Raw genomic sequence first — 14578 nt, 5'->3', positions numbered from 1 at the left:
GGCAGCTCCTGATCCCCCCCCCCAGGATTTGGGGGGCAGCCCCAGCCCCCACAGCCAGGCTCTGTCCCGGCCCCCCAGCACCTTGGGGGCAGAGCCAGGCAGTGCCCTGCTCTGAGCAGCCCCACGGGCAGGGGGCTGCCCCAGAGGAGGCCGGGAGCTTCCCCTCCCTGCTCTGACACACACAGGTGTGTACACACACACACAGACACGGGTGTACACACAGACACACACCCTTACACACACCCCTTCCCTCTCCTGTTGTAAACAGGACGGTTGTTGGCCCTGGCGAGCGCCAGCCGGGCAAAGAGCACCAACAATAGCGCCCGGCTGCCGGACCGGGAAGACCGGCCGCTCCCGGGAACGCCCGGCGCGGCTGCCCCCCCCGCAGCCCCCGCCAGGATGAGGTGCCCCTCGGAGGCTCCCCCCGCTCCGGGACCCCCCCAAACACCCCCCCGGCATCCCCCAGCCCCACACACGCTCAGCCGGGGCCAGTGTGAAATCGTTTATTTAGGCTGCTTCTCGACACATTTTCAGCCGGAGTCGCTTTACATGGGCTTGGGGGGAGGTCGCGGGGCAGCACCCTGCGGAAGAGAGAGGGAGAGCGTGAGCAACGTTTGGGGGCAGTAAATCCCCCCTCGGGGGGCTGCCCCACAGCTGCCCGCCCCAGCCCGGCCCCGATACGTACGGCGGGCCGGAACCTGGGCGGGGGGGTGCGGTCCTTGCGGGCCTCCCGGGAGCGGTTCCTCACCACCTTGCTGTGGATGGCGCAGCTGACGCAGTAATGCAGCTTCACGTACAGCTTGGGCAGCACGTAGGCTGGGGGCGAGAGTGGGGTCAGGGGGGGCAGCGCAGGGGTCCCCCAGCACCGGAGCACACAGACAGGCTCGGGCCCCCCCGTCTGCTGCACAGCTTCCAGCCCCTCCTCTGCTGTTTATCCCCAAAAGCCTGAGGCAAAGCTCGTCCCCTTCGCATCCCCGCGCGGGAGGAGCCGGCGGGCAACGGAGCACGTCAACGGCAGCGCAGCAGGTCCCGGCTCCGCAGCGCTCCAGTGACCTCCCGCGTCTTCCCGAGCCAGTGCTGCCCCAGGAGCGGGAGCGCTGGGAGCTGGTTCCCACGTGAACGGCCCGGCGGTGCCCCCGGGGCTGGTGTGCGGAAGAGGACGGAGCTGTTTACAGCACCCAGCCACCTCCCACCGCCACGGTGACCGAGGGAGGTCACCCCAGGCAACGGGAGCAGGGCCACTCCCGAATCAAGGGGAACCCACGGGACAGGCAGGCCAGGACCCCCCGCCAGGACCCCCCGCACTCCGGCCCTTACAGTCGAAGACGCTGGCCTCAGAGATGTCCCTGACTGCTGCCGCCTCGACAATGTTCCTGATGACAAACTTCTTGATTGCTTTGTCCTTGGGGACGCAGCGGGCGCAGTTGGTGCATCGGATGGGCTGGACGTGCCCGCGGCCCTTCTTGGCCCGCCCGTTGTTCCTTCTCTTCTTCGTCTGGGAGAGGAAGGCAGAGACCAAGGAATGAACCCGAGGCCCCGCTCCCAAAAGCGTCGCCCCCGTCTCCGGGCCTCAGACCCCAACCCCACCCGCTGCCGTGGAGGTGATGCCGGGGCCGCAAGGCCTGACGGGCCCCCGTCGCCTCAACCCCTCCGCTCGCCCTGGACCCAGCCCCACCACCGTCCCCTTTGGGGCTTCCCATCCCTGCCAGCTGCCCCACACATCCCCGTCACCCCACACCCCACCCTGCACTGCCTCCGGCCTCCCTCAACACCCTCAAACCCCGTATGGGCCCCTCTCAACCCAGGCACCACCCAAACGCCAAACACGGTGCCCCCAGCCCCTGAACCCCCACACTCCCCACAGGGACCCCACCCCCCCGCAGCAACGCCTCTGCCCCACAGAGCACCCAAGACCCCTCCAGGCCCCCTGTCCTTATGGGCCCACCACAGACCCCAGCAGCTCCTACGAGGCTCCTCTGCACCCCTGTGGGGCCCCGCGGCCTCCCCTGCCCCCCACGGGGCCAGAGGGCCTCCCGATCGCAACCCCTGCCCCAGACGGGCCCCCACGGTCCCCCATAGCCTCCCCCTTTCCCACATCGGCCCTCGCAGTCCCCCCGTGGCCTCCCTCTGCCCCCCATGGCCCCTCCTGCCCCACATCGGCCCTCACAATCCCCCTATAGCCTCCCTCTGCCCCCCATGGCCCCTCCTGCCCCACATCGGCCCTCGCAGTCCCCTCATGGCCCCTCCTGCCCCACATCGGCCCTCGCAGTCCCCCTATAGCCTCCCTCTGCCCCCCCCGCCCCACATCGCCCCCCCCCACAGCCTCCCCGGCCCCCAGACCAGCCTCCCCCGGTACCCAAGGGCTTCCGACCCTTCCCCGGCCCCCGAAAGCGCCGCCCCGGCCCCCCCGGGCCGCGCTAAGGCCCCCCCGGGGCCCCCGAACCCCCTCGGCCGCGCCGCCGCTCACCATCTTGGAGCCGAAAGAGGATCCGGCCGCCGCGCCGCCGCCATTATATAGCCCTCCTCCGCCCCGGAAGCGTCTCCTCCGCAGCCCCCGGCGCCGCCGCTCCCCACCGGCCCCGGACAGCCCCGGCGGGACCCTGCGGCCGACTCGGGGCGGCGGCAGCGGCGGGGACGGAGCGTTCTGGGGCTCCGCCGCGGCGGAGGGGGAAGAGGGGGGGAAGGGACTACTTTCCCTTCGCGGCGCGCCCGCGCGGCGGAGGGATCCCACGCAACGCGCAGTGCGAGAAGACCTGCGCGCGCCGCCGGCGCCACGTGCGCCCCCCCCCCGCGCCGCGGGGCACGCTGGGAAATGTAGTCCTGGGCCGGGGGGGCCGGAGGCCTCCTGCCCCCCCCCCCAAATCCCGGGACCCCCCCAACACCCTGTGGGACACCCCAGCCCCCCCCCAAATCCTGGGCGGCCCCAGCTCCCCCCAGCACCCTGTGGGAGACCCCCAGCCCCCCCCAAATCCTGGGGGGGAACCCAGCGTTCCCCCCCAAAACTCTTGGGGAGGGACCCCAGCAGCACCCCACACCCAAAACCCACGGGGGGGGCAGTACCGTGCCCCCTCCCCATGTCCTGAGGGGGCCCCCAGTGCCCCCTCCCCACATCCTGGGGGGGTTCCCAGTGTCTCCTCCACATCCTGGGGGCCGCCAGTGCCCTCCTCACATCCTGGGGGGCCCCCAGTGCCCTCCCCCCCCCAAACCCTTGGGGAGGGCCCAGGCATCCTGCCCCCCATCCGCGTGTGGGGGGGGCACCCCCCATTGGGAAGAAAAGAGAGGCGTTAAATTACTCATGTTTATTTATAACAGACCTTCAGCCAGTACAGTACAAAACTTACAGTAGTATATCTCCATTACACAAATATTTACTTACAATATATTACAGATACAAAAAGCTTTTGCGGTAAGAGTTGGGTTTTGTTTTTTTTCTGTTTTTCTCTCTCAAAAGCGAGTCTAACCTCACAAAAAAAGGAAAAAACAAAGACAACAGCAAATCCATTAACGATATACAAATGAAAACTCGTTAGAAAGGAGGGAGAGGTCGTAACTGGAACGGGGTCGGGGTATTGCACATCATTGTTTTGTTCTTCATACATCTGATTAAAAAATATATATATTTACACAAGTAAAGCGACCTGGAGTTTTACAAAATTCCTACATTTGTTTTAGACTCTTTTACAGGTAAAAGAAAAGAGAGATACAGGAAAAAAACTGTTTATAAATTTCAGAACTTCCATTTCTTTTTCCTTTTTTTTTAAAAAAAACCCTTTTGATTGCTGTGTTTGTTCCGGCTTGGACACGGGGGCTGGCGGGGGGAGGCGGGGGGCGCCGCGGGGCTTCGCCGTGAATCGCGGGTCTTTGCTCCGGCTTCACACGTTTTTGGGAATAACAGTCGGGGAGGGATGAGCCGAGCGGCACCGCGTGCGCGGCCGGGGAGGGAGCGGGAGCGCAACGCGGGTCGGAAAAGCGGGCAGGGGGAGCAGGGCGGCTTTCCCGGCCCCATCCTGGCTGGAGAGCGCCTGGCACGGCACAGCCCGGCTCGCCTGCACAAACCGCACTTTCCACCCCGCAACCGCACGCGAAAATCTCCCTCCCGCGAAAAAAGCAACCTTTCCGGGTGGGAACGAGCCGGGAACAGGGCACAGTCCAACCCGCCGGCTTGGCACCGCCCCAGCGCGCCCGGAGACGTCGCACATCCACTCTGACTTTTATTGCTTCGTTACGGAAAACAAGCAGGATTTCACCCCGGGCGGAGGAGCTCCGGGCGGTCGGACGCCCCGGTCACATCCGCGCCGGCCCTCGGCCGCTCCTCCCCGGCTCTGCACTGTCCCGGGAGCCGCGGACGCTCCCCGAGCCGGCCCAAATCCCCCAAATCCCGCCCGGACTCCCAGTCCCAGACCGGGACCTCCATGCGCTGGGGAAAATGAATCCCCCAAATGTTTTCACCTTAATTTCGGCAGCTCCCCCCGGTCTTCGGCAGGGAGCAGAGCTTTGCTCCCTGGGGCAGCGGGACGAGGGCTCCCGCGCCGTGGGGCGCTGGGCTGGGGGGGGGACGGGAACGGCTGGGGAACGGCCCCACTGCCGAGCAACCCCGCATCAGACCCGACAGCTTGCGCTGAGACACGGCTCCGCAATTCACATCTCGATACACAAACACCGCCAACAGAAAAGCAAGAAAGAAAAGGAAAGAAAAATTAAGAGCAACGAGAGTTGCCGACTCGTGAGGTGGTTTTGTTTGTTTTCATAGAAAAAAGAACAGCCTTTGGTTTCAACCTCAAGAGAGCAGTCTGGTGAGCTGCTACTGAGTGACTTTTTATGCATCTTGGGCCTTGGGACGAAGCAGAGATCCCGCGCCCCGCGCTCCCCACGCCGCGGTCCCCTCCACCCTGAGCCGTGGGGCCGGTGGCAGCCGCAGCGGGGATGAGCGCCGAGGACGCGGCTCAAAGCCCCGCTCGCACTTGGGTTTATTTATGTAATTTTTGGTTATCGACAGCCTCCCCGGCTCGGTCTGCAGGCGCCGCAAAAGCCCTTTCCCGAGGGCTCCCGCCGGGGATGCACCCGCGCTGCCCCGAAAGCCCCCGGCGCCCGCGAGCCCCTTCCCGAGGCGTCCCGCTCCGGTGACCAAGCCGGCTCCCGGCAATCCGCCCCCGGCACGCGACGGGGCAGGATGCACCTAGCAGGAGGCAGCTGGATGCAGCGGGTGACACCAGCTCCCGCCGCGAGCGCTGGAGCCCGGACCCGCGTCCCGCCGGCGGGGCCGAAGGGGAAGCGGTGCAGCCGGCAGGGCTTTCGCCATCGCCCGGACTCCTCCGTGCAAAAACAGCAGGGCGTGAACTACGAAACAGCGAAAAAATCAGGCTGCGAATTGTCCAAGGACCAAGAGCGCCGGGGGAAGCAGCTCGTGCACGGCCGCGCGGAGAAGGCGACGGGCTTTGGCCCCCTCGGGACTCGCGGCCGGCAACGGCCCGTTTCGTGCCGAGCTGCTGCTCCGAGGCTCTGCCCTCCGGCAGCTCGCCGGTGCCGCGGCCGGAGCCCAGCCGGGGTGCGGAGAGGGACGCCGGGTTCGTCCCGGCCGAGAGATGCAAAGCGAGGCGGCAGCCTCCGCTCGCCGCGGGCTGCGCCGAGGAAGAGGAGGAAACCCCGGACGGCAGGATCGAGCCCCAACGACGCTCACCATCTTCCCAAGCTTCCTGCGCCCGGTTGGATCCAGGCAGATGCTCGCGACCTCCGCGGCCACCGCCTCACCCGTCCAAGCAGGGCCCGGCTCGAGGGGCCCTTAAATACCACGAGGCCGGGCAAAATTCAAGTTGGCCAACGAAGCGGCTCTGCCGGTCGCCCTCGCGGGCTTTGCCTCGCCGTCCCGCACGCTCGAGAGCCGCACCGCGGAGAAGCACGGGCCCCGCTTTACCTCCCGCGCATTTAATGCCACAGAGAAACTCGTCAAAGCTCAGGCGCAACGGCCCCCAGGCGCCCGCCGGGCGAAGCTGGCTCGCGGCCCAGGGGAAGGGCCGTTCTGCGGGTTTTAGCACCTAATCTGAGGTTGGCTTCGCCCGCGAGCGGGGACGGGTGATGCCGGGATCGCGCCGAGAGAAGAGCTCAAACCTCCAGCCCTGCTCTGCACGGCGAAGAGTCCCCTCGGCACCGGGGCGGGACAGAGCAGGACCGGTCTCAAAAATTCAAGCGAGACTTTGGGAAAAAAAGAGTTATAAAAAGAGAAACTGAAAAGCTTAATAAATAACGGAGGGAGGTGAGAGAGGGGGAGAAAGCACAAAAAAGTCTGTTAATATTTAAATAACTCCATTTATAAAAAGGCAAATTGTTAAGAGCTCCCCCTCTTCGGGAGGGGTTGGTTTTTTTTAGTTATTGATTTTTTTTTAAATATTTTTGTAGCCAAAGTCAGTGCAAAGGAGTATAAAAGAAAAAACAACAGTTCCATGCCCTGGGGGTGGAGGGGCTGAGCTAGAGACAGAGGAAGAGTCGAGGGCAGGTGGGGGGACGGGGGAGGAGGGGGGGTTTAGCCGACTTTATGCTCGCCCCGCACTATGTGGGAGGAGAACTCGTACCGGTCCTGGCTGTGGTAGCCACAGATGTTGCACTCGAAAGGGTCTCTGAAGCCGTGGCAGCCCATGTGGATGGTGAACATGACGTGGTCCAGGAAAAGGATGCGGCAGTGCTCGCACTTGAAGGCCCGGATCTGCTCCCCGTCCTCGTTGACCACGCGCAGGGCGTCTTTGGCTGAGCTGGGCGTGGAGCGGGCGGCCGGGGGGCCCTCCTGCAGCTTGGCGTCCTCTTTGGCGTAGGCCGGGCTCTGGCGGCTGCTGGCGCAGTTGGCCGCCGGCAGCTGCGAGGTCCGCTCCTCGTGGTTGCTCTCCGTGTCCGTGGAGTCCTGGCAGCCGTTGCTGGGCGATACGCCCTGCTCCCGGCCCCGGTACACCACCTGCACCCCGTCCGCAACGTCCTCGTGCCCCTCGGCGGCCTCGCGGCTCCCCGGGATCTCCAGCCGGCCCGGCAGGGGCTGGATCTGGGTGTAGACGGAGCTGATCACGGGGGTGACCTCGGAGATGCAGTTTGTGGGGGGGAGCCGGAGCGGGCGAAGGTGTTCTCCTCCCATCAGCGACAGGGAGCCGCCGTAAGAGGGGTCGAGGGGGTGGTGGGCCGAGACCATCTCCACGTCCTTCTCGAAGCCGGAGTTCACGTCGAAGGGGAGGTCTGAGAGGGTGAATCGCATCTGCTTCTCCCCTGCAGGGAGGGAGAGCGGCCTCAGCACAAGCAGCCCTGACGCGCGCTGCTCGGAGCCCGGCTTCAGCGACCCGCCAGGGCCTTCTCCCCCCGCGCCGCGCGCAAGACCTGCCCCGCGCCAGCCCGGGGAAGCCCTCCCGCGCGGGGACCGTGGGGTGAAAGGCGCTATGCAAACACTGGTGGCATTTGTAAGTGCAGAGTCTCGCTCCTGGGGGTCCTGGCCAGGCGCTCAAGCCCTGCTCCAGCGCCTAGGGGCTCCTCCTCCTCCTCCTCCTCCTCCTCTCTCCTGTCTGCCCGGGAAGCAAGGGGGCATCCCCTTACCCACGAATTTCTGAGGTGTCGATCGCTTCCGTTTGGTGAGGCTGTTCGCCAGCCGGTCAATAAACGTCGGCCGATCGGATGAGGGGTGAAGCAGAGAGTCCGGCACTATCTCCAGGTCTCGCATCTCGTCACCTGGCAAGACAAGGGAAACCCGTTCAGGCAGCAACCGAGGGACAGGCGCTCTGCGACCCCGGCCGGGGACTCCACGGCCAGCGCGCGAGGCACGTTGCTCCTGCCCTCTTCTAGCTGGGGCGGCCGGGACAGACCCACGGAAAGGCGCCCGGGCTCCCTGGTCCAGGTCTGGAGGTGAATCGATCGCAGGGAAGCGCCAGCAGCCGCTCACCTCCCTTCTCGGCCAAGCTGGGCCCATTCCTGCCACTCTGGGGAAGGGGAGCTGGCTTCGACGGTTTGGAGCAGCCCCGCTTTCATTGCTGGCTCTCAACCCCAGCATGGAGAGACCTGCCCCATGCTGCTGCCGTGAGGACAACTCTGCTGTCCCTGTGCCCAGCAGGTCACAGATCATCTGGTTAAAGTGTCTGTACAGCCTCTGACTGACTAACCTCACCGTAAATACCAGTGACGGTAGGAGGACCAGGTCTCGCTCCAAAAGGGCGAGGAGCCAAAACCCAGGGTTTGGTTCTTTGCCAACGCAGCAAACACAGGAGGTCTATCTCCAGGGTCCGAGGAGGAAAGAGAACGTGCTTCCGAGTCACCCCTTGTTTGTTTGCAAACACCTGCCCGCAAGGTTAAATCCCCTAAATCACAGTGGCACAGTTGTGTTTCGCTCTTTACGGAAAACACGCCCGGTAGGCCTTGTGCTAGGATTACGGGACAAGGATGTGCTTCAACGCAAGGTGCTCTGAAAAGCGGCACGGAGAAGAGCGAACGAGGTAACACTTTGCACTTCCACAGGTTTGCGGCATTAACCACACACGCATAGCACCTTTCATCCCAGGGTCCCCGGGCCAGGGGAGAGCTCTGGGGCTCACGCTCGCCCCCCGGGCCATCGTCCCTCTTTTCCGACGGCAAGGACGTGCCCAAAGCTCGACCCTGCAGTCGGCGGCAGGGCTGGAAAGCGAAACCACGTCCCGGTTTCCCACCCCGCGGTTACCCCTCGCGTCGTCCCAGAGCCAGGAGGACGTGGGGACCCCCGCGCCGGTCACCGCGGCACTGACCTTGCTGGCTGGCCAGCGACTGCGGCTCAGTGTTCAGACTCTGCAGGTAGTTGTGGCAGCGCTCCTTGTGCTCCTCCAGCGTGCTCTGCTGCTTGTAGCTCCGGCCGCAGTAGTTGCACTTGTAGGGCTTGCCGACTGTGGGGGAGGAGACTGCAAAACATGAAAACAAGATCCTGGCCGTAAGAACAGATCTATTGCAACGAAGCCGCCGCAGCCGCCTGCAGCCCTCGTGCAAGAGCCCGGGAAAGGGCTGGAAACGAGGAGGAGCCGACGAGGGAAAAGCAGCAGGGCCTGGCTGGTGCCGGCAGGGCAGCGGCCGCTCTAACAGGCAGCGCTGCAGCAGGGCAGCGACCTCGCTGCCGGCCCGCTGGCACGTCTGATCGCCTAGACGTGCCGCAGGGAACGGACCTGCTCGCCGGCACCAGGTCTCGTGTTTTGGTGCGTCAGTAGAAAGTGTTCTGTAAACAGCACCGGCAGCGCGGTGAACTGGCTGCAGCTGGCTCCAGAGCACGGTCAAAGCACCAGTCTGCAGAGCGGAGAACAGGACCCAAAACCTCCAATTCTCAGCTTGTACCTTGGCGGTTCCCTGCTCGCCGTGCGCCCAGACAGGGTTACTGAGCGCCCCGGCTGCTCGCGCCGCCGGCTCCGACCTGCCGCCTCGACTGCTGCTCCCTGCCAGAGAGCAGCAAGAAAAGGGCTGCACGCCCCCAGATTTTAAGAGATGGAAAGCTATGAAAATAAACCATAATCTGGCTGAACATCTATTACAAAACACCTCTGACCCGGCTTTTACCTGTGCTCTGCCGCTCTCAGCAGCATCGGCTCCCAGCAGCTGCCCGCGCTCACGTCCCGTGCTGCCCCGCGAGCATGGCAGGGCCACAGCGCCGGGCAGCCCCGACGGCGGCGGCGGTATTTAAGGAGGGTGGCTGGAGCACGCTGGAAATCCCCCCGACTTTTTAAACGTCGCTAAGCATTTCTCAGCCCTGCGTTCGCTGCAAAGCACACGGCGGTTTGGCCAGCGCTCGGCTGCTGCGTGGAGCCCGCGCACCCCGGGACTCGCGATAAGACCGCCGTCAGTTTTTGCTCTCTCCTCTCCCAATTTCCTCACTTCTGGCTGAAAATCACCGAAGTCGCCCGAGGTCGGCGCGCAGCCCCGCGGACCCCGGCGCTGCTCCCGGGGCGGGTGGCACGCTCCGTTTCATCATCTGCGCGTTTCAACCGACAGACTACTTAAAGCGAAAACTCATGACACCTCCCGAGGGGAGATGGTATCTCGAACGCCCCGCGCAGTTTCCATCCTGACGAGGTGGCTGCCTGCGCAGGAGAGGGGGAAACGCAAGTGCTGACAGGGGGGTTTTGCTCCGAGCGCCGCGTTGGCGCCAATCGAGCGTGCGCAGCACCGGACGGGCCGGCACCCTGCACGGGGAAAGGGCGCGAGGGTCCCCGGCCCTCCAGATGACGGGGGGGGCGCAGGGGACACGAGCGCCAAGGGCCGGGCGGCAGCATCCCGGCGCGCTGCATCCCTTCTGGAGCAGGAGGGAAGATGCTGATGGGGAGGAGATGCGAGTGCAGGGGGTCGAGTGGATTCTCCGGGCCATTTCGGTGCTTTTTGGGCACTCGGGCGGGACGGAGAGGAGAGCGGCCCTGCAGCCTGACCCCACGTGCACCCGTCCGGGCGGCCTGGAGCTCGCCGGGGGGGTCATCCCGAAACACGTGGGGCACCAAAGGCTGTTTTCCGCTCACAGCGGAGCAACAGCCCAATATCAGCCAATTTTGCTCAAAGCCGGAGCGCTTCGCCCTCCGCGTCGGAAGCGCCGACGCCGGAGCGCGTTAGTCAGCGCGGAAGCCGCTCGTGCCGCGCTCGCCCCGTCTCGGGGAGGAGCGTGCTCTCTGCCGAGACCGCCACGCTCGAGACTTGCCTGGACCAGACTTTTTCTGTTTCTGTCAGATTTAAAGGGTTGTTTTTGTCGCTTGTGGTTTAACCTTTAACTGCTTTTCAAAAATACGTTTTCAGGTTGTAGGTGAATTATCGTTTCCCCCTGACTCAGGCACCTGGATTCCTGAGAAATGTTTTGCTCTGGCCCTGGAAAGCTGGGCCAGCGTCTCCAGGCGTGCGGCCTCGCCGGCGGCACTCGTGGGAGCCCCGGAGCCCTCCGCGAGCCTGCGGAAAGGCAGCGCCGGGGAGGCTGGAGGAGAAAACGGAGCCGAGGGGCAAAGCAACGCGTTCAAAGCTGAAGTCCGGGGTGGGACGAGGATGGGAGAGAACTTGCAACTTGCAATGGCCAGACCCGGCCGCAGCCCGGCACGACGCCCTGCGTCGCAAGACCAAGCACAGCGCCACGCGCTAAAATCCCGAGTCCATCCGACCCCAGCGCTTGTCTCCATGTCACAGGTCAGCACCTGGGGGAGCAAAACACCCAGTTCCCACCGAATCGGTCTCCCAATTCCCTTCGGCCACAGTGACCAGTAATTTTCGCCTGGACCAAGTCTCCCTCATCTCCAGGCAAAAGAGAGCCGCGCGGCAGATCCAAGGCGGAAAGCACCAAATCCGGCCTGAACAAACTGCAAGAGCCTTCGCCAGCCGCCACCGCGGGAGCCAAAACCGGCCACGGGCCGCAAGAAGAGGAGCTCCGGTTACAGCAGCGCGTCCCTGCCCCATTTCGGCCCCGCAGCCCAGCCAAGCCGCAAGCCGATGCCGGCCTTCGGGAGCCACCACGCATTTCCCCACGGCAGCTCCGGGGCAGAAATCAGTTCGGAGGAGCTGACGACAAGCGCGCGCCTCTCCTCCCGGCCCTCCCCGCGCGGCGGCATTGCCACAGCCTCGAGGGAGGCGAGGAGACCACTAGCCTCCAAGCATGAACACAAAAATGTGCGTTAGGAATTTATTCCTCAAATGCAGCAATTTAGATGCTAGAGCTTTGGCTCCCGATTCCATTATAGCTCATTAATCTCTATCACTTGCTCAGCTTTCAAGCTGAGTTCCCTAAATGACTCGGCTTTGTTACTCCTAACACAAAAAGCAACCCAAAACTCTGCATTCTTTTGTGCTTCAGAACTCTCCTGACGGCCACGCCGGGACCCGGCTTTCCTCTCCAAGCCGGAGCTGGGAAGCTCTGCGGTTGGCGTCCTGCAGCTCCTGCCTCCTCGGAGGAAACTTGCCCCCAGGATCCTGGCTTGGACTCGACAACTGTCTGACTGCGCTGGAGCCTCTCTCCGGGGACGCGTGGCCCGAGCTGTCCCCGCGGCCCGCGCAGCCAAGGTGCGATCGCAGAGCCGGGGCCGCTGCACCGCGCTGCCCATCGCAGCGACGTCCCGGCGCGGCTGCTTCCTCCCGGCCCGCTCCCCACGGAAAGAAGTTTCCTTTGACGGATCACGACAAACAGAAACGCTCCTGCCGCACACAGGCTCTAGGTTCCTCCGCTTCCCGGGCTGGGAAGCGGCGAGGCCTGGGAGCACGGCGGTCCCCGGGGCCGGGCGTCTCATCGCCGCATCCCGCGCGGGGGCTGCGGCTTCTCATCTATTTCAGAGCGATGCAGCCTGTTTGATCTGGATTTTAATACCTCGCTTATTTTTGGACAGCACTTCTTCCGAGATGAAAGCCTCCGCGTCCCTCGTGGGGACGGCATGAAACGCACATGCCTCTAGTTACGGGAGAGGGAGGGAGAGCCGAGCCCAGCTGCCTTCCGCCCAGGCAGGGTAACCGCGAGACCTTCGCCTGTGAAATCCACATTAAACGAAGGTTTTCTAAGTAATTAGCTCCCATAAAGACTAATTTCTGTTTGATATGCTGCGTGGACTTGTCCCACTTCCGCGCCTCTCGACGCGAGCGCTGGCGGCTCACGACGACCCTCGCCGTGCCGGGCAGCACAGGGACGGCGACGCGGCCCCGTGCCGGGGAGCCAGTGCGGAGGCTCGGGGCGCAGCCGGAGCCCGGGCACAAAGCTGGGATCTGAACCCCCGGGAGGAGACGCGACTAGGGAGCCCCGAGGCTCCTTAGACCAGGGGAGCTCAACAGAGCCGAGACCGGAGACCCAGCGGGTCTCCTAGTTCCTAGCGGGACTCTCTGCTCCAGACACGGGTGTTTCGGGAGGACGAGGACCCCTCCGGTTTCGCAGCCACGCTGGGCTGGCGAAGGGGCGATTCTGGTCTCCCATCCGCTGCCAAAAATCCCGGGCCGCCGGCAGCGTGAGCCCCCGGCGGACGATGCCGCAGCCCTCAAACTCCTCCCTGAGCCGACGCAGCGCTGCCCAAGATGGAGCACGGCTCGGAGCCGGCTCGCCGTGGCCCCGAAAGACCGGGAAAAGACGGGGGCGGAGGGGGAGGCAGGCGGATGATGCTGATCGCTCCAGACTGGAGGACTCTTCGGGAGAGCCGGGGGCTGGAGGTGCCGCGGCCGCGGCTCGGCCGGTCGCGGGAGCCGTCGCTGGAGCCTGCCGCTCCCCAGCCTCCGCGCGGGGTGGGAGGAGACGCACGCGCTGCTCTCGCAGAGTCAATGACATGACGGTTTCTGCCTCCGACCGCTGGCTTATTTCAGGGTTTTTTTTTCCCCCTCAGAGATAAGGAAAAAATCTAGGGAACGGCTTTCTTTGGCAGCTCTCCCCATCAGCTGGCAAAGCCCTAGGCCGCTAACCTCCGTTCCTTCCCGGGGGTAAACGGACGGCTTTCTGATCACCTTAGCATCAAACGTGCCACCCGCTGCCAAACCCGGCCAGGCCGGAGCGCCAGGCAGCCAAGGGGCCAGGAAAGGTTTGTGCTGAGAGCAGCTTGTTCCCTCTGCAGCGGGGATGTCCAGAGAGAAAACAACCAAAGCGAAAGCTCCTGCGACCCCCCGAAACGCCTCGCACCGCAGCGGGACACGCGAAGCCCAGGTGGAAACAGGCCGGCGGGTTCCCAGGCTCCATTCCCGGCTCCGGGAGCCAGATTAAACTGCCCAGGTTTCCCTGCTGCGGCTCCCAGGAAGGTCTCGGCGGTGGGAGGGGTAACGACAAACTCCCAAACGAAACAGGGAAGCGGGAAGACTCGGCCACAGCCGGACGGGAGCTTCACCCCCGACCCTCTGGCCGAGGAGGGCGCAGGGCAGAAACCCAAAGGCAGCCGGGACCCAGCCCGGGCTGCGAGGGGGGAGCTGGGTTGAGCGAAGGCTCCCAGGCAGGACCGTGAGCTGAACAGTCTCCAGCGGGCAGGTTTTCTTCCTTAAAGGAAGCACACGAGGCTCTCAAAAGGTTAGGGAGGGGAGTCACAGGTGCTCAAAACCATGTGCGTGAGCTGCAAAAGCCCCGGCAGCGCCGCAGAAACACTCCGCCAGGCAAATCAAGGGAAAGCGACCGCAGAGCAGGGGCTGGCTGGCGTCTCACTCCCACCCGTGGCCTCAGCCAGCTGTTACATCACGGAACCGGAGGGTGAAAACCACATCTCAAATGTCGTATTTAGAAAGGACAATGTCAAAACAACACACAAACGAAACCCCTCAGCGCTCGTTTCCACCGGAGCGGGCACACCCAAGGGTGGGACCTGTCTTGCCTCAATAAAGATAAATGTTTAATAGATTTTAATAAAGAGATGCAATAACCCCAAGAAACTACAGAAACGTGGTAGCACAAAGCCCAGCAGACACTGCTCCAGCCAGGGCAGTTCCCAGCCCATCGGCAAGACACCGACGTGACCTCCCGCGTGCACGCTCTGCCCTCGGCAGACCTGCTCAGCACCGCGACACAGAGGTGCAGCGACCGCAGCAAACCGAGAGCTGATGGGAAAACAACCCCAGCAGCTCTCAGCCGTGTGACCAGGGCTGCTGCTTTGGGAAGCTGGGCTCAACCCCGGGTTTTGTCCCACCTCTGTGT

The 14578-nt window shown here is 64.1% G+C and overlaps 2 protein-coding genes across 7 annotated transcripts in view; both read right to left on the bottom strand.

The window, feature by feature from the left end:
* Positions 1-489: 489 nt before the first annotated feature.
* On the bottom strand, positions 490-2627 carry RPS26 (ribosomal protein S26). The gene is made up of 4 exons (XM_064498608.1): positions 2468-2627; positions 1318-1495; positions 686-816; positions 490-581 (listed from the first exon to the last, which is right to left on the bottom strand). Exons 1-4 carry the CDS (start codon positions 2468-2470, stop codon positions 546-548), a joined length of 348 nt encoding a protein of 115 aa, XP_064354678.1. The 5' UTR covers positions 2471-2627; the 3' UTR covers positions 490-545.
* Positions 2628-3284: 657 nt separating this feature from the next.
* The window catches only part of IKZF4 (IKAROS family zinc finger 4), a 33972-nt gene continuing 22678 nt past the window's right edge, over positions 3285-14578 (bottom strand). For 5 of the 6 annotated variants that reach the window (XM_064498557.1, XM_064498559.1, XM_064498560.1 and 2 more), the window contains 3 exons: positions 8739-8888; positions 7564-7695; positions 3285-7242 (listed from right to left, as the gene is read on the bottom strand). In XM_064498557.1, the coding sequence (XP_064354627.1) occupies positions 6518-7242; positions 7564-7695; positions 8739-8888 (1007 nt within the window). In that variant the 3' untranslated portion in view covers positions 3285-6517. The remainder of the gene's footprint in view (positions 7243-7563; positions 7696-8738; positions 8889-14578) is intronic. The other variant, XM_064498558.1, reaches the window with a different exon arrangement.

Source organism: Dromaius novaehollandiae, chromosome 28, assembly GCF_036370855.1.
Source record: "Dromaius novaehollandiae isolate bDroNov1 chromosome 28, bDroNov1.hap1, whole genome shotgun sequence".
Taxonomy (NCBI): Eukaryota; Metazoa; Chordata; class Aves; order Casuariiformes; family Dromaiidae; genus Dromaius; species Dromaius novaehollandiae.
This window is presented reverse-complemented; position numbering and strand designations above follow the sequence as displayed.

What these genes read in the sequence shown, in the direction of transcription:
- RPS26 (XM_064498608.1), bottom strand. An exon ending in TGAGGCCAGCGTCTTCGACT is followed by an intron (nt 817 to 1,317) that starts GTAAGGGCCGGA and finishes TCTCGCCCCCAG; the next exon opens with CCTACGTGCTGCCCAAGCTG. An exon ending in CGCCCAGGTTCCGGCCCGCC is followed by an intron (nt 582 to 685) that starts GTACGTATCGGG and finishes TCTCTTCCGCAG; the next exon opens with GGTGCTGCCCCGCGACCTCC.